The 26665-nt window shown below is 46.2% G+C and overlaps 3 protein-coding genes across 3 annotated transcripts in view; all 3 read left to right on the forward strand.

Annotated features, from left to right (window-relative positions):
* Window positions 1-26665, forward strand: part of LOC149276641 (transitional endoplasmic reticulum ATPase) — a 58730-nt gene that overhangs the window by 9210 nt on the left and 22855 nt on the right. The window lies entirely within an intron of this gene.
* Window positions 6380-7399, forward strand: LOC149276642 (mitochondrial amidoxime-reducing component 1-like). Its single transcript, XM_089503402.1, has one exon. It carries the CDS (start codon window positions 6380-6382, stop codon window positions 7397-7399), a length of 1020 nt encoding a protein of 339 aa, XP_089359528.1.
* On the forward strand, window positions 13285-14277 carry LOC149276643 (mitochondrial amidoxime-reducing component 1-like). The gene has a single exon (XM_089503403.1). It carries the CDS (start codon window positions 13285-13287, stop codon window positions 14275-14277), a length of 993 nt encoding a protein of 330 aa, XP_089359529.1.

The following is a 26665-nucleotide window of genomic DNA, read 5'->3' on the forward strand; positions in this document are numbered from 1 at the left end:
ATTGCCATGGCAACATAGCTGTTTCCGAAGGTGGGATGCCCACAGCCGGACTTGTCAAAGAGAAATGCCCCTGGGGAGGGCGGTTAAGGCAGAGAAGAAAATAGAGTGAAATGTAAAAAATGGGTTATATTACTGTATACAGCGCTGGGGGTTATATTACTGTATACAGCGCTGGGGTGGGTATATTACTGTATGCAGCGCGGGGGGGTATATTACTTGTTACAGGGTAAGCGTACCCAAGGCTGGGTACCCCTGTTTGAGGGCTGAGGAATCACCAGTCAGTCCCTCATACGGATCGCACTCAGCTATCCACGGATCATCCAGACCACCATTCGTAGTAAACCAAGAAGAACTCTCTTTATTACAAACACACAGAACTTTATACAATCTCAATGCAATGTGCACCGAACCCAACCCCCAATCCCATCAGCCACATCCCATCACAAATCCCATCGGTATACAGGGGAGTAGGTGAAGAGGACCTCGGTCCCACTCCCGCAAGTTGTAGTACCATGCTCCCAGTCTCCTTGTAACTCCTCAAGCTCCACTCTCCGCAGCAATTCTTTATAGTCCCTCTCGAGCTGCCATTCCTCTTGGACCAGGCAATCCATAACAGCCTCCAGCTCGGGGGGAATAGCATAAACCAGGACTTCTGCACGGTTGTCCCAGATTGTATCCCTGCGGTACTGGCAGGGGCTTCCGAAGGACGAGTCAAATTGGAAGGCATCATATATCAGTCCTGGGTCGATGGGGCTATACAGCATCAGAGGGTCGCTGTGGTCTTCACCTGCTAACTGCTGGGAGAATCCCTGGTAGCGGCTCTGGAGGTCGAGCTCTGCATATATGAGACCCCTCAATTCGTCTTCCCACTCCGGCAACGGGTTCTCCCCCAGGAGTGGAACTCGTAGATCCCACATTGTCCAGTATTGTGCCCAGTACGTTTCAAAGTGGGGATGGGAGAAATCATCCCTCCAGTCTGCAGGCGCAGACTCTAACTGCCATTGCTGGTGTTCCAGCTCACACACCTCGGCTGTAACCCGGTCTCTCTCATCCTCTGGTTCTCGGAAGGGTTGGATATCCTGGTATGATATTTTGGGGGTCTGTTCCCCTAGTCTGGGAGATACAGACCCACTCTGGCTCAGTTCCTGGTGACACATTTTAATCACCGCCGTCACTTGCTCCGATGTAGCCCCTCCTGGGTACAGGGATAGGTGCCATAGAATGTTCTTTTGTAGAGCACTCAGTCCGAGGCTCTCCTCTGGGGCATCCTGGTGCCGGTCCATCTCTCTGCAGTCCGCAATCAGAGTAGCCTTTCCTTTGCTACAAACCTCCAGGAGCTCTCTTGGTGTCTCTCGTCTGCAATCCCAGTTGGTGGTTTGGATTTCACCCAAGTCGTGGGATTCATCCCACCGCTGCCACCAATGTTACAGGGTCACCGTACCCAAGGCTGGGTCCCCCTGTTTGAGGGCTGAGGAATCACCAGTCAGTCCCTCATACGGATCGCACTCAGCTATCCACGGATTATCCAGACCACCATTCGTAGTAAACCAAGAAGAACTCTCTTTATTACAAACACACAGAACTTATATACCATCTCAATGCAATGTGTACCGAACCCAACCCCCAATCCCATCAGCCACATCCCATCACAAATCCCATCAGTATACAGGGGATGTATCAGGTGAGGGGATTACAGAATACAATAGGTTCCCCCACCTGTGTTATTCCCCCTGTAGTGCGGGTGCCGTCTGGGCAGACAGGGCTGTGTTGGCTGATTAAGAGCCCCAGCCAGATTATAGGATCGTCTCTTTGAAGGCTGGAGCTGCAGCCACATCAGTCTCTGGGCCGAATACACAATAAAACGTCTTATAAAACAGGGCTTGACAAATTTGTTGTGAATCTCGGCACCAGGTAAAAAAGTTAGGAGCCAGGATTTTTTTAAAACTAACAGTTGGTTAGGAGGGATTGGATCATCATCAGCCCACTTACTAAACTCACAGCATTTGACCTGGAAGCACCCTGGACTTTCAGGTCAGTGCTGTTTTTTTTTTTATTGTTAATTATTTTTTTTTTTAACTCTTTCGATGCTGATGTTCCATTGGAGCACAGCATTGACTGATATTTAGTCCCCACAAGGTTGTGGGGAAAAATGTTAACCCCTGCAATGCCACGAATGTGTCATACACAAGTGTGGCATTGAAGGGGTTAACGCTGCACTGTCGCTCTCATGGAGCGATCAGGCAGCAGTGGGGTGTTGGGGCTGCCCTCCACACTCATGTGGAGACCAAAGAACCTTCTCCCCTGTCCCTGAAGCTGCCTCTGGCAGCTGGGACGCAATTACTGGTCTATAGAGCAGCCATTGCAGGGGGGAGTCTTTGATGACTGCTGTAGGCTTCCATGCCTACAGGAATCATCAAAGGGCTTGTGGGGGGGCTCGTTTTTGCTGTTGCTGGTCTGCCTGGGCTTCCAGGCAGACCACCAGTAGCAGAGCCCCGTACAAAACGGGAATTAACCCCTAAATGCCGCGATCGTGGCATTGAAGGGGTTAACGCTGCCCTGCCGCTCTCATGGAGCGATCAGGCAGCAGGGGGGTGTTGGGTCAGGTCCCCACACTTGTGTGGGGAACCAATCAACACACAACCCCCTTCCCTGAAGCTGCCTGTGGCAGCTGATAACACGATTCCTGGTTTTGCAGCAACCGCGGTTTCAGCCTACAGGATCACTCCGTGGGAGGGGTCTCAGGCTCGGCCATCCACATTTTTTTATGGATGTAAGAGGCTGACAAAACCTAGGCGCCATTTGTCGAGCCCTGTTATAAAATATTACCAGGTCACGGTATACGGAACCGGACACAAAAGTGCTCCATGACCCGGCTAAACTTCATATGACACATGAGCCAGCTAGCCTGGCCCTGTCACATTACTGTATACAGCGCGGGGGTTATATTACTGTATACAGTGCTGGGGGGGCTATATTACTGTATACAGCGCTGGGGGTTATATTACTGTATACAGTGCTGGGGGGTATATTACTGTATACAGCGCTGGGGGTTATATTACTGTATACAGCGCTGGGGGGTTATATTACTGTATACAGTGTTGGGGGTTATATTACTGTATACAGCGCTGGGGGGTTATATTACTGTATACAGCGCTGGGGGTTATATTACTGTATACCGCGATGGGGGTTATATTACTGTATACAGCGATGGGGGTTATATTACTGTATACAGCGCTGGGGGTTATATTACTGTATACCGCAATGGGGGTATATTATTGTATACAGTGCCGGGGGTTATATTACTGTATACAGCGCTGGGGGGTTATATTACTGTATACAGCGCTGGGGGGGTTATATTACTGTATACAGTGTTGGGGGGGCTATATTACTGTATACAGCACTGGGACTCGACTATAGACCCATCTGATTACAAAATTGATAAAAAGGTCGAAGATCAAATCTGGTTTGTGTGCCGTGGCGATTACACGAGCCGCGCAGATTCCCGTGGCAGGTGAAGCCGTGGACTTTGCTCAGCCTCACAGGCGGCCGGATCATGTGAGACTCCTTGCGCTCTCTGAGATTCCAGCTGCTTTCTGTAGGTGAGCGATTTTCATTCGTGTAACACATATAATAATAATACATATAATAATACAACACATATAATAATACTATATATATATATACACTCTCACTTTCTCTCCGCCTCAGACTTTCTATAGGGGTTAAAGTGAAGCTATAGATACAGAACGTTCTATTTCCAGCTCGGCTTCAGTTATTTTTCCTCTTTGTGCTCCTGATCTGCACAGAAAGCAGGAACAGGAACTCCGTGACGCCACAACAGACATTCCTGGCAGCACGCCGGATGGTTCCGGGCTTTACTCAGACTCTGTAAGTGACTTGGGGCACCTATTGTGGGGTATTTGTGTGACTGGCGGGGCATTTAGAAGAATAATGGGGTTTATTTACCCCGTTTAATTTATAAAGCCGTTTCCTGCTGTTTCTATACACATTATCGGGGCTTTTAGGGCTGTAGAACCCTGCGATAACCTCATACCCAGCAAACATTCTGACCTCCTAGAAAAGAGGGGCATCAAGGGAGGAGAGAGGGGCATCAGGGGGGGAAATAGGGGCATTGGGAAAGGAAAGAGAAGGGCACAAGGATTTGAGGACCAAAGCGGGACTGTCCTAAAAAGAGAGACCCTTGGCATATGCAGTTGGCTCCTGAGTAGTTACATAACTCCTCTTCTTCTTCTTCACTTCTAGTCTCCCTCCTCCTTGCCTGCAGAAGCTGTGAGTATGAGTAGGTGTATGTGAGTGAAGGCAGAGACTGTAAGGGCAGGTGAGGCTACCCCCACTTTTAACTATTAAGGGAATGAGTGCGCAAACCTTACTTTTAATATAGTTACAAATTATAATACATAATAAACATAAATGAGACTGTGAGTGGGATTCCAGATAGAAACCTAGAACCTGCTGGCAGATCGGCCCCCCCCGGCCCCCGTCTAGTCCCCCGTTTCTCCTGCTGTAAAGACTCAAACCTTAATCAGGCGTTGGTCTCGTCTTAGGTTCAGGAGCCGTATGTCTATTCCATGCATGTTTAATACCCTCACTGTATTACCCTCTACCACCTCTGCTGGGAGGCTGTTTACATCTTAGCCCCAGATTGACTTCAACTTCTAGATCTGAATTATTACTTTATACTCTTTAGGGCTGCAACTAACAATTATTTTCATAATCGATTAGTTGGCCAATAATTTTTTCGATTAATCGTTTAAAAAAATAAATGTAAATTTTTAATTTACCATAACTGCCCCTTAATTAACCCTAGGAGACCAGTGGAGTTTGAATGATACCTTTATTGGCTAACTGAGTAAATATAGATTGCAAGCTTTCAAGACCTCTCAGGTCCCTTCATCAGGCATGTTGCAATCTATATTTACTCAGTTAGCCAATAAAGGTATTCAAACTCCACTGGTCTCCTGTAATTCTACGGCTAACACAGTACCAGCTCTCATCTTTAATTAACCCCATTAACCATAACTGCCCCTAAATTAACCCCCACCTCCCCTAACTTTCAGCAGCCTAAATATTAATTTTATACTTACTGTTAGATGAGTTGCTGAGCAGTGTGGATGCTATAAGGAAAGGGGCGGGGCCAATCATCAGAGTGACTGGAGGGAGGGACTGGGAAGTAGAAAGGGGTGGGGCCAATCATCAGTGTGACTGCAGTGAGGGACTGGGAAGTAGTAACTGCTGTGAGTGACATTGAGTGAACCAAAGAAATGGATCTGAAATTCATCGCACAGACACCCCCCCACCGGCTGTCAGAGAGGAGGATCCGGGTCCCCTGCAGCGCTGCGGGGGGTCTGGATCTTTGTGTTATTATCCAACCTCTATATTATTTGCTCTGAAAACCCCCCATCTTATAAGCGATTAAATCGATTCAACTAACCGATAATGAAATTTGTTGGCAATGATTTAAATTATCGATTATTATCAATTTTATCGATTAGCTGTTGCAGCCCTAATACTCTTTATAGGAGACGGTAGATGTGGTATCCCATCCACCTACTCATATCATTGCTGCTAACACAGCATGCAAGCAGCAATGAAAGGGTTAAAAGACAGCTCTACATTAACAATAGTGTTGCCTATAAGTATATTAAAATTCCAGTTTAGCAACTAAGTCCGATTAACTATTTGCTTGCGGATTATACTACTCAGAAACAAAGCAACCATTACAGTACTTCAGACTGTACTAGTTACCGTTAACCATTTACTCACTGGTTATACGGTTATTCCAATATATTCAATATATGAATTCACTTTTTTAACCGTGTTAACTGGTCAGATTGAGTTAAATTAAACACCCCCCATGTCAGAGATTGACAGGTATGCTGACCAATGCGGGAGGAGGAGGCGATCTGGATTTGTCTTTTTCAGTTCGGTTCCTATGATGAGGCCAATTTTTTGTGGAACGCGTCGGGTTCTAATTAGTTTTTTTTTCTCCAGGTCACTGAATGACTGTGCTGATACAATGTAATGACTTAGTTTATTTGTAGCATTTGTAGGAAAAATCTTTGTTTTTAACCCTTTTACTGCCACATAGATATTTTTTGCTTTTCTGATTTTTACAATAAAAATATTCTTAGAGCTTTTTAAGTTAAAGTTTTAATTTAGTAATTATCCGGACTGTTGGTTCTTCCAGCATTTAGTTCCTAAGCTTGTTTGGTGGTTGTCATTTTCATATAAAGTTAATATTAATGTCAAATGTATTTTGTTTTATTCTAGGGTACTGGGAGATTTTGATTTAAAAATAACATATTGTATGAGGCCAATTTGATCAGATTATCCTCTGATTCACCAAAAATCAGTGAAAATGTCTTCGATTCTTTCCTACGTGTCCATGGCCATGAAATCCGCAGTGCAGTCCTTCCCACGGCAGCGCTTACCCTTACTGTGCGCGGCGGGAGTGGGTTTAACGGCTATAGCCTCTTGGATGTGGTGGAGACGGAGGAGCAACGAGGAGCTGAAGCAGGTGGGGGTCGTGTCCCAGCTCCTGATTTACCCCATTAAATCTTGCCGGCCAATATCAGTCCAAGATGCAGACTGCCTGGACATGGGTCTCAGCAAAGGTGAGCTGAAGGACAGGCACTGGCTGGTGGTGACAGAGGCTGGAAATATGGTGACGGGAAGACAGGAGCCTCGTATGGTCCTCATCGATGTGAGTGTAAGAGGAGAATCTCTGTGCCTTAAAGCTTCGGGAATGGAAGAGCTTCTGGTTCCCATGTCACTCCCCAAAAGCAACAAAGTTCGTGACTGCAGGGTGTTTGGGAGAGACATCCAGGGTCGAGACTGCGGAGAAGAAGTTTCCCGCTGGCTGACATCTTACTTCCAGAGTGATCAGCCGTATTACTTGGTGCATTTTGAAGCTGATACAATGCGTCCTCGTAAATGCGTGGAGGCTAAGGTATTGTTCAGAGAGAAAGATGTGATCGCTTATCCAGATGCTAGTCCCATCATGCTCCTCTCTGAAACATCGCTGGAGGATCTCAACAGGCGTCTTGAAGAGCCGGTGTCCCTGATGAATTTCAGGCCTTGCATCGTGGTATCTGGCTGTGAGGCCTTTGCAGAAGATGGTTGGGATGATATCAGGGTTGGAACATCAAGGATGAAGAGGACCATGGCGTGCGGACGCTGCGTCTTAACTACAGTGAACCCGGACACCGGCGTCATGAGTCGGACGGAACCTCTGGACACGTTAAGAACCTTCAGGAAGAGTGACCCCACCTTGAGCCATCTCTATAAAACTGCACCCCTCTTTGGGCAATACTATGGCGTGGAGAAGACTGGGACACTTAAAGTGGGGGATCCAGTTTATCATGTGATCAAACATTAAAACAATCGTTAGGAAGCAGAAGAGATAAAACTGGATACAAATTGATACATTTTACATTGATTAAAAAAACACGCCTTTTCAGTTTAAAAGTTTGTAAGGTATGGATCAACCTACCTGTTTGCGACAATGGCTGATTTTATTTTTTGGACCCTTCGTGACAATGGCATTAACATTCCTGCGGTGCTCGTGTTTAGCTGTGATTTTCTTCTCTCCCATTTACTGAACCCACACAAGTTTTATATTGGGTTTTTTCAGGACAAGAAGGGCTTTCTTTAGATGTCATTATTTTAATTGTATCATTTCATTTACTATGGAAAAATTGAGAAAGGACTTTTTGTGAATTAAAAGCTAAGGAAAAAACCTGCTAAATAGATTCTACTATTTGTCCTGAGTTTAGAAATACCGAATGTTTTTACGGTTTGTTTTCTGCACGTTATGGGGGCAATAAGTACAAGTATAAGTATAAGAAAACTCTTATTTTTTGAAAGAACGCGCCTCCATCTTGCAATGGGTGTTCGGTGTCTTTAAATGTCTCACTATCGAGGCATTTCAGCGACACCATTGAAGTTTAGGAGGCGATCGTTGATCTGCCCCAGGGAGGGGCCAGACGTGGCCCCTTGATGCCGATCTCTACATCGAGGCATTACAGCAACACCGCTTGGGTGCAGAAAGCGAACGCAGATGGCATTTGCACCTGTTTTAAGCCATGACGTGCCCGGACCGTCAATTGTCATCAAGGGGGTTTATTATATTTGAGCATACAAACAAAACAATAAAAATATGAATTGGACAAGAGAGGTTTTACCACTGCAGCCCCAAAAAAGGGCACAATTGTTTATTTGAAACTGGAAGTCTTTACAAAATAGGTAACACCCAAGAGTCAGACAGACACCCCTATATAACGTCTCTTTTTATTACGGTTATCAAGGAACATGTCGCCCACTCTAACAAAATTGCTTGCCGTGTTATTGTTCCTGTAGCCCCTAGCGGGCCAGCTAAATAGGAGGTACAGATATTCGTGCACGGAGCAGGCAGATTAATGTGGCTGCTCGCTACCATGGTGTAAAAAAAGAAGCGATAGAACGCTACCGGTGGATTGTTATACAAAAGCAAATGGGCTGATGAGCATCATGGGAATGAGAGTGACAGGAGTTGTAGTTCTTAAAGGCAGGTACAGCAGAGACACAAAGAGGATGTACTGTTTGTGTAAATGTGTATATTTTACCCATATTTTGTTTCTTTAGTATAATTCTTAGGTTTACGGTCAATGAAATTTGAGAACGCCCGAACCGCTAAACGGTTATCAGAAACATCGATCACATAATTTAATCATGATCTGCTTTACTGTGGCCGGGGAACGTTAATAAATCCACCGCTCAGCGACACTGTGCTGCCGCCGTTCATCGATTTCCTTTTTTCAGCAGCGTATTAGACCGGCCCCAAACCGGCAGCCAACCGCGTACGTTTCCACCCAACCGGGACCTCGTCGGTGAGATGCGTACGAGTTACTGAGGGGCAGCGGGAACTCCTTCTACCTGACAAAATCCTACAGGGGCCACAAAACATTCACTTAAACTATAGTAACAAGCGCCAGGAAACAGGGGTATCGTACATCAGAATCAATGTGCTGCATGACATCAGGAATATGTATACCTATAATACAAAAAAACTATGTTTTATCTTATTTGTGGCTTCAGCAGGGCAGAGGATGCAACAGAACTACTACTACCAGTGCTACAGTCTGTCAAAGCAGAAGGTAAAGCTCTGGAGCAACACGAGCACCTAGTAAAGAAATGACTGTCCCTACTAACCAGGGTCAGCTGGGAGGTACTGTATGTCAGCCGGCTTGTATAGATAAATAGAAGAAGCAAATGGAACCTACAAACTCACATCACATAAAAAAAAAAAAAAATGCCTGAAAAGCCCAAGAATGATGGGAGTTGGGTGCCGGAGCACTATACCCACTCACATGACAGAACGAGGAACATGTTTAAAAAGTCCCCGGAGCGGGTAATAGAAACACGGCCCGTGATTTATTCGGTCTTGGACACGAAGTGTAGGGTGTACCAACATGGCCGCCATGTCTGCTCAGCGCACAGGATAATCGCATGCATGACGTAATATCACATGGGGGAAATCCGGCTCGAGATATCAGAGTTCCGGTTGGTTTCAGCGGATGGATACAGCCGCGGCGGACCGATACTGTGCGTGACGCTGTCCCTATGTATATATATATGTGTCTGTGAGCGGTCTCTCTTTATGATATTGATGCTGTACGTTTGTGGGTGAAGAGGGTGCTGTCTGTGTTACCTCATGCTGCCTCCCCGGGCCTTTTATTAATTGTTCTGCAATTACGTCTTTTTTCCACTTAAATTGAACTGTTTCCAAGCAACTTAGTTTACTTCTTTGCTGCTGTAAATAATGCCTCTCTGATGTTATGCCCCGACACCTGTTAAGTCTAAGATACCCCCCCTCTCTGTTGAAGTGTGAAGAAGAGACACCTGAGGTCTCAAAAAGAGGGGCAAAAACTTGTATGTGTAGGGGGATGTCTGCCTTTACGGGGTCTTTTCTGGTCATGAATTTAACCCCTTCATGTCCAATGGCAGGCGAGGCACACACCAATGACGTAGTGCGTCATTTCATTAAACAAGCTTAGAAAGTGATCTACGCTTAAACGGTGTTGCTGCGGTGCCATGTCTGCACCTGAAGTGCAATTTTTGTGATTAAAAAAACCACAAAATGAATTACCAGTACTTCAAAAAAGTTTGAGAAAGGGTGGTAGTAAAATTAGTGCACAGAAAGAGTTAAAATACCAGCATTGGAAATACAATGAGTTGTCTAGTTTTCAAAAATACATGGTTTGATGGGGTAAATTGCATTTTCTGGCTTCAAAGATATCCGAAATGACGCATGTGGCAGAACGACCAGATTTGGGGGGAAAAATTGGTTTTGAAATAGCAAAATGCTACTTGTACTTATTGCCCAGAAAAAAGCATAAAAACATTGGGTATTTCTAAACTCGGGACAACTAGAATCTCTTTAGCAAGTTTTTTCATTAGTTTTTTTGGATGAGTAAAAGATTTTTCAAATAAAAATGAGAAAAGACTGGTCCTGTATAATGTATAGTTAATCTGGGGTGATTAAATTAAACAGGGGCCGGCTCACTGATTTAACTATACATTATATTGGGGCTGGCTCACTGATTTTCTATACATTATACGGGGGGCCGGCTCGCTGATTTACTATACATTGAACTGTGAGATAGATTTTGGGTCGTTTCACGGATAGTGAATTTCTAGTGTGATTTTTACCTGTTTAGAAGTTGATTGATTCATTCATTAATTAGTGATGTACAGCAAATAATGAATTTAAAACGTGAAACGCCGGGGCGGAACACGCAGAGATATTTCCCCCGGGGCTTTTACCCGTTCCCTGCCAGGAGCCGCCACATAATCTCTTTCTATTGCAGGCGCGTTGGGGAAATTCAGATATGGAGGACGCCCCCGACGGGGATCGCTGCCTGAATCGCTGGGCAGAAGAGAACAATCGCATTGTGTGTGAATCCTCACACGCTGCACGTTATTTATTTCTTGTATTTGCACGCGCCTGATACGCTTTTTGTATTTAATATATTTATTTCCGAGGTGATAAACGCTCCGGAAACACCTAAAATTATTAAGGCATTTAGAAGAAGAATGGGTTTTATTTACGGTTTATTTTATAAATCCGTTTCTTGCTGTTTCTATACACATTATCGGGGCCTTTAGGGCTGTAGAACCCGGCGATCCCCTCATACCCAGCAAACATTCCGACCTCCTAGAATAGAGCCGCGCAGATTCCCGTGGCAGGTGAAGCCGTGGACTTTGCTCAGCCTCGTGGGCGGCCGGATCATGTGAGACACGGGGAATGTGGCTCTCACTCCACGTCTCCCTCAATGAAAAGCACTTATGTAGGTGAGCGATTTCCACGCGTGTAACAACACATATAAAAATACTATATATATATATACACTCTCACTTTCTCTCCGCCTCAGACTTTCTATAGGGGTTAAAGTGAAGCTATAGATACAGAATGTTCTATTTCCAGCTCGGCTTCAGTTATTTTTCCTCTTTGTGCTCCTGATCTGCACAGAAAGCGGGGAACATGAACTCCGTGACGCCACAATAGGCATTCCTGGCAGCACGCCGGATGGTTCCGGGCTTTACTCAGACTCTGTATGTGACTTGGGGCCCCTATTGTGGGGTATTTGTGTGACTGGGAGAGGCATTTAGAACAATAATTTACAGTTTAAAGCCATTTCCTGCTGTTTCTATTATCAGGGCTTTTAGGGCTGTAGAACCCTGCGATACCCTCATACCCAGCAAACATTCTGACCTCCTAGAAAAGAGGGGCATCAGGGGAGGAAAGAGGGGCATTGGAGAGGAAAGAGAAGGGCACAAGGATTTGAGGACCAAAGCGGGACTGTCCTTCCTAAAAAGAGACACTTGGCATATGCAGTTGGCTCCTGAGTAGTTACATAACAACTCCTCCTCTTCCTCTTCACTTCTAGTCTCCCTCCTCCTTGCCTGCAGAAGCTGTGAGTATGAGTAGGTGTATGTGAGTGAAGGCAGAAACGTGTTAGGGCAGGTAAGGCTACCCCCCCCCTTTTTTAACTATTAAGGGAATGAGTGCGCAAACCTTACTTTTAATATAGTTACAAATTATAATACATAATAAACATAAATGAGACTGTGAGTGGGATTCCAGATAGAAACCTAGAACCTGCTGGCAGATCGGCCCCATCCGGCCCCAGTCTAGTCGCCCGCTGTAAAGACTCAAACCTTAATCAGTTGTTGGTCTCTTTTATAGATTCAGGAGCCATGTGCCTATCCCATGCATGTTTAAATCCCCTCACTGTATTACAGTCTACCACTTCTGCTGGGAGGCTGTTTACATCTAAGCCCCAAACCCTCTAGTTTTAGATTGACCTCAACTTCTAGATCTGAATTACTTTATGCTCTTTATAGGAGAAGGAAGATGTGGAAATGTTATGTCGTATCGCATCCACCTCCTCATATCATTGCAGCTAACGCAGCACGCAAGCAGCAATGAAAGGGTTAAAGAGACAGATCTCGATTTAGCAACTAAGTCCTATCAACTATTTGCTTGCTGATTATGCTATTCAGAAACAAAGCTACCATTATAGTTCTTAAAAGTGTACATGTTACTGTTAACCATTTACTCACTGGTTATACGGTTATTCCAATAACTCACTAATATATGCATTGACTTTTTTAACCGTGTTAATTGGTCAGATTGAATTAAATCAAATAATGTAACAGTAACCAGGGCAGCTAATTAGATAATTACAAACACACCCCCATGTCAGAGATTGACAGGTATGATGACCAATGCACCCTTGGGAGGAGGAGGAGGCGGTGGTGATCTGGGTTTCTCATAAAAATCTGGGTCTTTTTCATTGAAGCCAGTTTGTGAAACGCGTAGGGTTCTAATTAGCTTTTTTTTTTATTACCTTTATCCTATTTGATCTCTATTTCCAGGACTTTGAAAGATTGCGTTGATGCAATGTAATGATTACATTTAATTTGTAGCGTTTGTCGTTTACCCTTCTATGTAGTCATTTGTTGCTGTTCTGATAAGAATATTCTTAGGGTATTTTTTAAATAAAAGTTAGTTTTAATTTAGTTATTGTCCAGAGAGTTGGTTCTTTTGAGGATTTCGTTCCTAACTTTGGTGGTTGTCATTTTCATATAAAGTTATGAATCTTAACATGTATTTTGTTTTATTTTAGGGTATTGCTATATTGCATGAGGCCAATTTGATCAGATTATCCTCTGATTCACCAAAAATCAGTGAAAATGTCTTCGATTCTTTCCTACGTGTCCATGGCCATGAAATCCACAGTGCAGTCCTTCCCACGGCAGCGCTTACCCTTACTGTGCGCGGCGGGAGTGGGTTTAACGGCTATAGCCTCTTGGATGTGGTGGAGACGGAGGAGCAACGAGGAGCTGAAGCAGGTGGGGGTCGTGTCCCAGCTCCTGATTTACCCCATTAAATCTTGCCGGCCAATATCAGTCCAAGATGCAGACTGCCTGGACATGGGTCTCAGCAAAGGTGAGCTGAAGGACAGGCACTGGCTGGTGGTGACAGAGGCTGGAAATATGGTGACGGGAAGACAGGAGCCTCGTATGGTCCTCATTGATGTGAGCGTAAGAGGAGAATCTCTGTGCCTTAAAGCTTCGGGAATGGAAGAGCTTCTGGTTCCCATGTCACTCCCCAAAAGCAACAAAGTTCGTGAGTGCAGGGTGTTTGGGAGAGACATCCAGGGTCGAGACTGCGGAGAAGAAGTTTCCCGCTGGCTGACATCTTACTTCCAGAGCGATCAGCCGTATTACTTGGTGCATTTTGAAGCTGATACAATGCGTCCTCGTAAATGCGTGGAGGCTGAGATATTGTTCAGAGAGAAAGATGTGATCGCTTATCCAGATGCTAGTCCCATCATGCTCCTCTCTGAAACATCGCTGGAGGATCTCAACAGGCGTCTTGAAGAGCCGGTGTCCCTGATGAATTTCAGGCCTTGCATCGTGGTATCTGGCTGTGAGGCCTTTGCAGAAGATGGTTGGGATGATATCAGGGTTGGAACATCAAGGATGAAGAGGGTCATGGCGTGCGGACGCTGCGTCTTAACTACAGTGAACCCGGACACCGGCGTCATGAGTCGGACGGAACCTCTGGACACGTTAAGAACCTTCAGGAAGAGTGACCCCACCTTGAGCCATCTCTATAAAACTGCACCCCTCTTTGGGCAATACTATGGCGTGGAGAAGACTGGGACACTTAAAGTGGGGGATCCAGTTTATCATGTGATCAAACATTAAAACAATCGTTAGGAAGCAGAAGAGATAAAACTGGATACAAATTGATACATTTGACATTAATTAAAAAAACATAAAATAATCACGCCTTTTCTAGAAACAGTTTAAAAGTTTGTAAGGTATGGATCAACCTACCTGTTTGTAAGCAGGGATATCACCCAACCTGCTAGGACTGGCCACGGTTGTTGCAGTGTTGCAGCCCATCTTCAGGGCTACCTTGGAACTCTGCCCCCCCCCCCCAAAGAGTAAATTCCCAGGGTCACACAGACTGGAACTTTTTTATCTGATTTAATGATATTTGAGTGTAGAAACAAAAAAAAAACGGTTCATGGGAATTTGAAACTGGAAGTTTGTGCAAACAACCTAGTTTTGTTTTTCTATGGTTATGAAGCAACATGTCACCCTCCCTAACACAATTTCTTGATGTGCCTTGCTGTATTATTGTTCCTGTAGCCCCTAGTGCGCCAGCCAAGTAGGAGGTACCGGTCTGTCTGACTTAAGGCAGATATTAGTGCACGGAGCAGGCAGACTAATGTGGCTGCTCGCTACCATGGTGTAAACAAGAAAATGTGATCCAACGCTGTCGGTGGATTGTTATACAAAAGCAAATGGGCTCATGAGCATCATGGGGATGAGAGTGACGAGTTGTAGCTCTTAAAAGCAAGTACAGCAGGGATGTCCTGTTTGTGTAAATGTGTATATTTTACCCATATTTTGTTTCTTTAGCATAATTTATAAGGTTTCCTTTCAATAAAATGGATTAGTAAACTGCATGTGCTTCCTGGCCAGACACCTAGCCATGTAAATCCAAAGCTCCCAATGTGACTTGAGATATAAATAAATACACTTGATCTAACAGGGGTGTCCCCAGCGACTCATTTATGACCTTTATTAATGCAAGGTACATGATACTGGAAACCAGCGGCCGTACGTGACCTCTAACCGAACCCAGACTACCCTACATCCACTCAAACCCCTCTAACGGAACCCAGACTACCCTACATCCACTCAAACCCTCTAACCGAACCCAGACTACCCTACATCCACTCAAACCCTCTAACCGAACCCAGACTACCCTACATCCACTCAAACCCCTCTAACCGAACCCAGACTACCCTACATCCACTCAAACCCCTCTAACCGAACCCAGACTACCCTACATCCACTCAAAACCCTCTAACCGAACCCAGACAACCCTATAACTCAAACCCCCCTAACCGAACCCAGACTACCCTACATCCACTCAAACCCCTCTAACCGAACCCAGACTACCCTACATCCACTCAAACCCTCTAACCAAACCCAGACTACCCTACATCAACTCAAACCCCTCTAACTGAACCCAGACTACCCTACATCCACTCAAACCCCTCTAACCGAACCCAGACTACCCTACATCCACTCAAAACCTCTAACTGAACCCAGACTACCCTACATCAACTCAAACCCCTCTAACTGAACCCAGACTACCCTACATCCACTCAAAACCTCTAACTGAACCCAGACTACCCTACATCCACTCAAACCCCTCTAATGAAACCCAGATTACCCTATAACTCAAACTCCTAACCGAACCCAGACTACACTACATCCACTCAAACCCCTCTAACTGAACCCAGACTACCCTACATCCACTCAAATCCCTCTAACCGAACCCAGACTACCCTACATCCACTCAAACCCTCTAACCGAACCCAGACTACCCTACATCAACTCAAACCCCTCTAACTGAACCCAGACTACCCTACATCCACTCAAACCCTCTAACCGAACCCAGACTACCCTACATCCACTCAAACCCCTCTAACCGAACCCAGACTACCCTACATCCACTCAAACCCCTCTAACCGAACCCAGACTACCCTACATCCACTCAAACCCTCTAACTGAACCCAGACTACCCTACATCCACTCAAACCCCTCTAACGGAACCCAGACTACCTTACATCCACTCAAATCCCTCTAACCGAACCCAGACTACCCTACATCCACTCAAACCCTCTAACCGAACCCAGACTACCCTACATCAACTCAAACCCCTCTAACTGAACCCAGACTACCCTACATCCACTCAAAACCTCTAACTGAACCCAGACTACCCTACATCCACTCAAACCCCTCTAATGAAACCCAGATTACCCTATAACTCAAACTCCTCTAACCGAACCCAGACTACACTACATCCACTCAAACCCCTCTAACTGAACCCAGACTACCCTACATCCACTCAAATCCCTCTAACCGAACCCAGACTACCCTACATCCACTCAAACCCTCTAACCGAACCCAGACTACCCTACATCAACTCAAACCCCTCTAACCGAACCCAGACTACCCTACATCCACTCAAACCCCTCTAACCGAACCCAGACTACCCTACATCCACTCAAACCCCTCTAACCGAACCCAGACTACCCTACATCCACTCAAACCCTCTAACCGAACCCAGACTACCCTACATCCACTCAAACCCCTGTAACCGAACCCAGACTACCCTACATCCACTCAACCCCTCTAACCGAACCCAGACAACCCTACTTCCGCTCAAAACCCTCTAACCGAATCCCAGACAACCCTACATCCACTCAAACCCCTGTAACCGAACCGAGACTACCCTACATCCACTCAAATCTCTCTAACCGAACCCAGACTACCCTACATCCACTCAAACCCCTCTAACTGAACCCAGACTACCCTACATCCACTCAAACCCCTCTAACTGAACCCAGACTACCCTACATCCACTCAAACCCTCTAACCGAACCCAGACTACCCTACATCCACTCAAACTCCAACTGAACCCAGAGTACCCTACATCCACTCAAACCCTCTAACCGAACCCAGAGTACCCTACATCAACTCAAACCCTCTAACTGAACCCAGACTACCCTACATCCACTCAAACCCCTCTAACTGAACCCAGACTACCCTACATCCACTCAAAACCTCTAACCGAACCCAGACTACCCTACATCAACTCAAACCCCTCTAACTGAACCCAGACTACCCTACATCCACTCAAACCCTCTAACCGAACCCAGACTACCCTACATCCACTCAAACCCCTCTAACCGAACCCAGACTACCCTACATCCACTCAAACCCCTCTAACCGAACCCAGACTACCCTACATCCACTCAAACCCTCTAACCGAACCCAGACTACCCTACATCCACTCAAACCCCTGTAACCGAACCCAGACTACCCTACATCCACTCAACCCCTCTAACCGAACCCAGACAACCCTACTTCCGCTCAAAACCCTCTAACCGAATCCCAGACAACCCTACATCCACTCAAACCCCTGTAACCGAACCGAGACTACCCTACATCCACTCAAATCTCTCTAACCGAACCCAGACTACCCTACATCCACTCAAACCCTCTAACCGAACCCAGACTACCCTACATCCACTCAAACTCCAACTGAACCCAGAGTACCCTACATCCACTCAAACCCTCTAACCGAACCCAGAGTACCCTACATCAACTCAAACCCTCTAACTGAACCCAGACTACCCTACATCCACTCAAACCCCTCTAACTGAACCCAGACTACCCTACATCCACTCAAAACCTCTAACCGAACCCAGACTACCCTACATCAACTCAAACCCCTCTAACTGAACCCAGACTACCCTACATCCACTCAAACCCTCTAACTGAACCCAGACTACCCTACATCCACTCACACTCCTCAAACCGAACCCAGACTACCCTACATCCGCTCAAACCCCTCTAACCGAACCCAGACTACCCTACATCCACTCAAACCCATCTAACCGAACCCAGACTACCCTACATCCACTCAAATCCCTCTAACCGAACCCAGAGTACCCTACATCCACTCAAACCCCTCTAACCGAACCCAGACTACCCTACATCCACTCAAACCCCTGTAACCGAACCGAGACTACCCTACATCCACTCAAATCTCTCTAACCGAACCCAGACTACCCTACATCCACTCAAACCCCTCTAACTGAACCCAGACTACCCTACATCCACTCAAACCCTCTAACCGAACCCAGACTACCCTACATCAACTCAAACCCCTCTAACTGAACCCAGACTACCCTACATCCACTCAAACCCTCTAACCGAACCCAGACTACCCTACATCCACTCAAACCCCTCTAACCGAACCCAGACTACCCTACATCCACTCAAACCCCTCTAACCGAACCCAGACTACCCTACATCCACTCAAACCCTCTAACCGAACCCAGACTACCCTACATCCACTCAAACCCCTGTAACCGAACCCAGACTACCCTATAACTCAAACTCCTCTAACCGAACCCAGACTACACTACATCCACTCAAACCCCTCTAACTGAACCCAGACTACCCTACATCCACTCAAATCCCTCTAACCGAACCCAGACTACCCTACATCCACTCAAACCCTCTAACCGAACCCAGACTACCCTACATCAACTCAAACCCCTCTAACTGAACCCAGACTACCCTACATCCACTCAAACCCTCTAACCGAACCCAGACTACCCTACATCCACTCAAACCCCTCTAACCGAACCCAGACTACCCTACATCCACTCAAACCCCTCTAACCGAACCCAGACTACCCTACATCCACTCAAACCCTCTAACCGAACCCAGACTACCCTACATCCACTCAAACCCCTGTAACCGAACCCAGACTACCCTACATCCACTCAACCCCTCTAACCGAACCCAGACAACCCTACTTCCGCTCAAAACCCTCTAACCGAATCCCAGACAACCCTACATCCACTCAAACCCCTGTAACCGAACCGAGACTACCCTACATCCACTCAAATCTCTCTAACCGAACCCAGACTACCCTACATCCACTCAAACCCCTCTAACTGAACCCAGACTACCCTACATCCACTCAAACCCCTCTAACTGAACCCAGACTACCCTACATCCACTCAAACCCTCTAACCGAACCCAGACTACCCTACATCCACTCAAACTCCAACTGAACCCAGAGTACCCTACATCCACTCAAACCCTCTAACCGAACCCAGAGTACCCTACATCAACTCAAACCCTCTAACTGAACCCAGACTACCCTACATCCACTCAAACCCCTCTAACTGAACCCAGACTACCCTACATCCACTCAAAACCTCTAACCGAACCCAGACTACCCTACATCAACTCAAACCCCTCTAACTGAACCCAGACTACCCTACATCCACTCAAACCCTCTAACTGAACCCAGACTACCCTACATCCACTCACACTCCTCAAACCGAACCCAGACTACCCTACATCCGCTCAAACCCCTCTAACCGAACCCAGACTACCCTACATCCACTCAAACCCATCTAACCGAACCCAGACTACCCTACATCCACTCAAATCCCTCTAACCGAACCCAGAGTACCCTACATCCACTCAAACCCCTCTAACCGAACCCAGACTACCCTACATCCACTCAAACCCCTGTAACCGAACCGAGACTACCCTACATCCACTCAAATCTCTCTAACCGAACCCAGACTACCCTACATCCACTCAAACCCCTCTAACTGAACCCAGACTACCCTACATCCACTCAAACCCCTCTAACTGAACCCAGACTACCCTACATCCACTCAAACCCTCTAACTGAACCCAGACTACCCTACATCCACTCAAACTCCAACTGAACCCAGAGTACCCTACATCAACTCAAACCCTCTAACTGAACCCAGACTACCCTACATCCACTCAAACCCCTCTAACTGAACCCAGACTACCCTACATCCACTCAAAACCTCTAACCGAACCCAGACTACCCTACATCAACTCAAACCCCTCTAACTGAACCCAGACTACCCTACATCCACTCAAACCCTCTAACTGAACCCAGACTACCCTACATCCACTCGCACTCCTCAAACCGAACCCAGACTACCCTACATCCACTTAAACCCCTCTAACCGAACCCAGACTACCCTACATCCACTCAACCCCTCTAACCGAACCCAGACTACCCTACATCAACTCAAACCCCTCTAATGAAACCCAGACTACCCTATAACTCAAACTCCTCTAACCGAACCCAGACTACACTACATCCACTCAAACTCCTCTAACCGAACCCAGACTACCCTACACCCCCTCAAAATCCTCTAACCGAACCCAGACTACCCTACATCCACTCAAACCCCTCTAACCGAACCCAGACTACCCTACATCCACTCAAACCCCTCTAACCGAACCCAGACTACCCTATAACTCAAACTCCTCTAACCGAACCCAGAGTACCCTACATCCACTCAAACTCCTCTAACCGAACCCAGACTACCCTACATCCACTCAAACCCCTCTAACCGAACCCAGACTACCCTACATCCACTCAAACCCCTCTAACCGAACCCAGACTACCCTACATCCACTCAAATCCCTCTAACCGAACCCAAACTACCCTACATCCACTCAAACCCCTCTAACTGAACCCAGACTACCCTACATCCACTCAAACCCCTCTAACCGAACCCAGACTACCCTGCATCCACTCAAATCCCTCTAACCGAACCCAGACTACCCTACATCCACTCAAAGTCCTCTAACCGAACCCAGACAACCCTACTTCCGCTCAAAACCCTCTAACCGAATCCCAGACAACCCTACATCCACTCAAACCCCTCTAACCGGACCCAGAGTACCCTACATCCACTCAAATCCCTCTAACCGAACACAGACTACCCTAAATCCACTCAAAACCCTCTAACCGAACCCAGACTACCCTACATCCACTCAAACCCCTCGAACCGAACCTACACTACCCTACACCCACTCAAAACCCTCTAACTGAACCCAGAGTTCCCTACATCCACTCAAACCTGTCTAACCGAACACAGACTACCCTATAACTCAAACTCCTCTAACCGAACACAGACAATTCCTCTTGATATTTATGGCCGCGCTATAACGGATCTTTGAATTCCAGCGGAGGTAGAATTTTGGACAGAAGTGCAGCTCAGCCATGATTCTGTCCGGAAAAAATGTATCCAGAGTTGTCTGATTTCGTACCTCCGTTGACTCAGGGCAGATTTCAACACAATTTTCCAATGAATCCAGTTTGTGCGAGGACATAAGTTCATCAAGTTCAACGTTTCCAAGATATTTGTACTTGTTTGCACTGAACCGTTTGACGACAAACAAAGCCACCCCTTTTCAAACTCTAGATCGAAAACGGCAATAACATTTTTTGTTACGTTCCCAAAAGTATTGCAGCAGCCCGAAAAAAAACAGTCCTCTTGATGTTTAAAATGACAATTAACACAACATGGGGAAAAATGGTCACAACACATATGTTATGCACAAACGCTCAATAACTTGAATGAAATCCCACTTCTCATCACAGGAATAAATATAAATCGGTCACTGTAGTAGTCCAGATGATCGCAACGCGTTTCGCCATAATAGTGTAGAATCTGTTATAAAAAGAAGTATATACAGAGTTCTGTCTGTTGTTTATATTGGTTAAATACTTCCTCCCCTTTGCTGATTTCTTATAAATAATATTATTTCTATCGGGGAGATAATCTCTTAATATAGTGCCTTGTTTTAAAATTGGCCAACATTTCTTAATGGCTCTTTTAATATCAAAAGCTTTATCATTATATTTGGTTAAAAAGGAAATAATCAAATATCTGTTTAGGTTTTTATTTTTCAAAAATTATACTGTATGGTTTTTTTTTTATCTGTTCTAAATTTCCGTGGAGTAACTCCTTAGGGTAGTGTCTTTCTTCAAGCTGTCCTAGTGATTGATGACTTTGAGTTGAAAGATCATTATCATCAGTACAGTTTCTTCTAATACGTGCCAACTGCCCCTTTGTTCAACATTCTTTTGCCCCTTTGGTATATTGCGTAACCAGTTGGGATGGCGACAGCTGGAAAAATCAATGAATCCACTGCCGTCTGTGGGTTTAAAGGTTTTAGATTTGATTTTATTGCCAGAAATAAAGTGAGATCTAAAAAATGAATCGTTAATACACAATGTAAAACTTGATGTAAAAGGTATACTGATTATAATTAACAAAAGCTATAAAATCCAGGAGATTCTTTCACAACTGCCAAAAAAATTTGGTTGAATAATTGAATATAAGGCCTCTAAATAGAGAGAGAGAGACTGGGTCTCCGCTGTTCTTCTAGTCAATGCCAAAGCCTTCATTAAGATCTATAAAACAAACAGACTGCGATGGTGTGGTATCTCTGGTAAGGTGGTCTCTGTGCACCTAAGCCTGAGTGTCCCAAAGTCCACAAATGTCCAAAGTAGTCCAAATAAAACTTTTAAACGATCAAATCTCTTGTTTCTCAACGCGTTTCACCTTTGGCTTCATCAGGAGAAATAAAGAGGTAATCGGTGTGTATCTGCAGCATGTGTTCGGAATTTTTTTTTTCTCCAAATCTCAGTTTATTAAAAAAGATATGAAATACATACACGGTATTGCAAGTATACATATGAATCATATTGGTCCATAAAAGGTGCATAATATATATGTAGAAGCATACAAAGTCACGGTTAGGAAACAGTATACATCTCTTATTGAAACACACAATCTGCAAAGTCAGCAAGTAGTAAAAGTATGCGACCACATCCCAGAATGGTAAGATCGGGGTAAGTATACAAATATAGTAAGGTAGCAGTACAAAAATTACCAGATAGTGTATTTTCATAACAATCCTGAGATTATCTGGAGTCAGGAAAAATTGTAACGCCGTAGAAAAAACAAAACAAATAAGAGAACAGAAAGTATGGACTATAAGTCCAGTCCGGTGGAGGAGCAAAAACCCATTATATAGAGAAGTGCATGAGTGGAACATAGGGTCGTTCGTCAGCGGTGCTAATCAGTATCAGTACCGCCATGCATACAGTCGGGAAAGAATGGGCATGTGATGAAGGACTGCCTTCTTCAGGCCGTGTTTATATTCGAGGCCCTTAGAGGACATGACGAGCTCCTCCATCTGGTGTATAAAGTTGAGCTTTTGTACCCGCACGCACCCATCCTATATACCCGAGTCACACTATTTACCATCCAAATAACTATAAATCATTGGGTTTTTTTATTACATTATTAGTATTAAAATCCCAGAAACCAAAAGCATTAAAAGGCCCAAATAAATTACAGAGATAGACATAATGGAATGAAAACATTATTTAGATGAAAAGTTCCAGTTCTGCCGGTGTGTATGAAAAAGGTTCTCCCTTAGGGGGAAAGGATTGTGAAACCAAAGGGAATTGTCCTGTGTAGAGCAGAATGAAATCAGGCCTTACAATTAAATTGGGTTTCACAGACTCTGAAGATCCCAACCACCATCCAAGTTTCTGCGACGAATCCTTTGCTATAAGATCTGCTTATTGAAACAGAGTAAATAACACAAAACCATTTCTGGGCCAAGAAAAAGTTTTGCCCTCTGAAGTCACTACAAATTCAGGAGGGCGTAAATAGTTTATTCCTACAGAGAGTAACGTGCCAAGAAATAGATGACCAAATACACACCAGGACAGGCTCTGCCACACCGACACCCCAACACACACACCAGGACAGTCTGTGCCACACCGACCCCCAAACACACCCACCGGGACAGATTCTGCCACACCGACACCCAAACACACACACCAGGACAGGCTCTGCCACACTGCCACCCAAACACACTGTCAGGAGCAGGAATCAGAAAGGACAAGTTCAATAGGGAGCAGAGCTCAATATGCAGGCAGAGGCGCTTAGCAGATAAGGCCAACAACGCTGTCAGGAAAAGCCGAGGTACGGTACACAGGCGGGCCACGAGGTACAGGAGGAGCAGACGAGCCAAAGTCAGGACACAAGCCGAGGCACGGTACACGAGCGGGCAACGAGGTACAAAAGGGTCAGGCAAAGCCGTAGTCAAAGGAGAGCCAGGAATCACGAACCGTTTAGTAGATAAGGGTCAGGCAGGAGCGTGGTCAAAGGAAAGCCAGGTAGGTACACGGAGAATCACTAGAAAGGCGCACTCAGGATGTAGCAGGGAAGCACAATAACTGAGCACTGAGCAAAGCTCAGTGCTTGGTTTTAAACTTGCCGCTCGGGGGAAGCTCCGCCCCCGAGCGGGAGGCTACAGCGGCGAGCTCCCGCGAACCTTGTTCGGGGAACAATAAAGTTAATAGAGGGCGCGCACGCGCGCGCCTAGCAAAAGCCGGTCGAGTGGAGAGGCCGGTAGGACACCTGCTGGATCCGATGCCCGCGGGTAGCGGGCATCCAGGTAAAAGACCGCATCGGGTCGCCGGACCCCGGCGGGTACCGCATCGGGTCGCCGGACCCCAGCGGGTACCGCATCGGGTCGCCGGACCCTGACACACACACACACCAGGACAGGCTCTGCCACACTGCCACCCAAAAACACACACCTGGACAGGCTCTGCCACACCGACCCCCAAACACACACACCAGAACAGGCTCTGCCACACTGACACCCAAAGACACACACACCAGGACAGTCTCTGCCACACTAATACCCAAACACACACCAGGATGGGCTCTGCCACACCGACACCAAAACACACACAAGGACAGTCTCTGCCACACTAATACCCAAACACACACCAGGATGGGCTCTGCCACAACGACACCAAAACACACACCAGGACAGTCTCTGCCAAACTAATACCCAAACACACACACACCAGGATGGGCTCTGCCACACTGACACCCAAAGACACACACACCAGGACAGGCTCTGCCACACCAACACACACACCAGGACAGTCTCTGCCACATTGACCCCCAAACACACACACCAGGACAGGCTCTGCCACACCGACACCCAAATACACAAACCAGGAAGGGGCTCTGCCACACCAACACCCAAATACACAAACCAGGGAGGGGCTCTGCCACACTGACAACCTAAACACACACACCAGGACGGGCTCTGCCACACCGACACCCAAACACATATACACACACACACTAGGACAGTCTCTGCCACGCCGACACTCAAACCAGGACAGGCTCTGCCACACTTGACCCCCAAACACACACACCAGGACAGGCTAAGTCATAGTGAAGCATAAAAAATGTATTTCCTACACTGCTTTGTCATTAAACCCCCCACTTTTGTATTTTTGTGTATTAATGCCCCAGCCAGGACCCCCCTTTAGTATTGATTAATGTGCCCCCCCAACTTTGTGTATTGCCCCCAGGCAGCCCCCTTTTAGTACTGATTTATGTAATGCCCACTCTCTCTCTTGCCTATTGATGCCCCCACTGCCATGTGTATTACCCCCCCCCCAGTTTATATTGATTTTGTGATGCCACAACCGAGCCACCCCCCTTTTGTATATTTTATACGATTTCCCAAGGGAATTCCTCCCGTGAATATGGGTCCACTTTCTTCTAACCTTTTCCTATTTTCTTTGGAAATAAATTTTTGATTTTCTTTCTGTTTCCCGCTCTCCTCCGATGCACGCTATGCTCCCAGTCACGAGGAACTGTTCTGTGAGCCCGCCCCCTTAAGCGTCACCTCTTGAAAGGGGCGGGACGAAGAGCGCCTATTTTCATTAGGCGGCCGGCGGAGGCGGTCTTACGGGTGCTTTGAATGTTGTTCTGCCGGCCCTATTCACAGCACATGGAAATAAATGCCTGAAAAGCCCAAGAACGATGAGAGTTGGGTGCAGGAGCACTATATCCACGCACATGACAGAGCGAGGAACATTTTTAAAAAGTCCCCAGAGCGGGAAATAGAAACACGGCCCGTGATGTATTCGATCTGGGACACGGGGTGTAGGGTGTACCAACATGGCCGCCATCTCCGCCCAGAGCAGGCAGCAGGGCACAGAATAGACGCATCGATTACGTCACATTACATGGGGGTGGGGCTTTAGAAATCAGGCGCGAGATATCAAGGTTCCGGTTGGTTTCAGCGGATGGATACAGACGGGGCAGGCTGACACTGTGTGTGACGCTGTCTATATAGATATTTAGCGTCTGAGCGGTGTCCGCCCGTGGTGCTGTAACCTTGTGGGTGAAGTTTGGGCTCTCTGTGTTACCTCAGGCTGCCGCCCCGGGCCTTTTTCCCGCTCAAATTGAAATGTTTTATAGCAGTTTATGTCTTTTCTGCCGTAAATAATGCACTTCTGAAGTTTTGCCCCCCGCGTGCCCCGGCACCTGTTAAGTCTGGGATACCCCCCCCCCTCTCTCTGTTAACATGTGAAGAGGAGACACCTGAGGTACCAAAAAGAGGGACGAAAACTTGTGTGCACGGGGGGCATCCGCCTTTATGGGGTCAACGCAGGGACATTTCTGCTCTTGAATTAAATGCGTCACAGGAATGGCCTGCTGGAGTTTTATTATTTAAAAAAAAAAGTTTTTACATATATATATATATATATATATAGTTGGCCCTGTATAATGTATGGCTAATGCGG

The sequence above is a fragment of the Sceloporus occidentalis genome, unplaced genomic scaffold (assembly GCF_023333645.1).
Source record: "Sceloporus occidentalis isolate IW3139 unplaced genomic scaffold, rSceOcc1.0.p SCAF_232, whole genome shotgun sequence".
Taxonomy (NCBI): Eukaryota; Metazoa; Chordata; class Lepidosauria; order Squamata; family Phrynosomatidae; genus Sceloporus; species Sceloporus occidentalis.

Bases quoted from the DNA above. Each gene is read 5' to 3' on its own strand.
- LOC149276642 (XM_089503402.1), top strand. From the start codon at position 6,380: ATGTCTTCGATTCTTTCCTACGTGTCCATGGCCATGAAATCCGCAGTG.
- LOC149276643 (XM_089503403.1), top strand. From the start codon at position 13,285: ATGGCCATGAAATCCACAGTGCAGTCCTTCCCACGGCAGCGCTTACCC.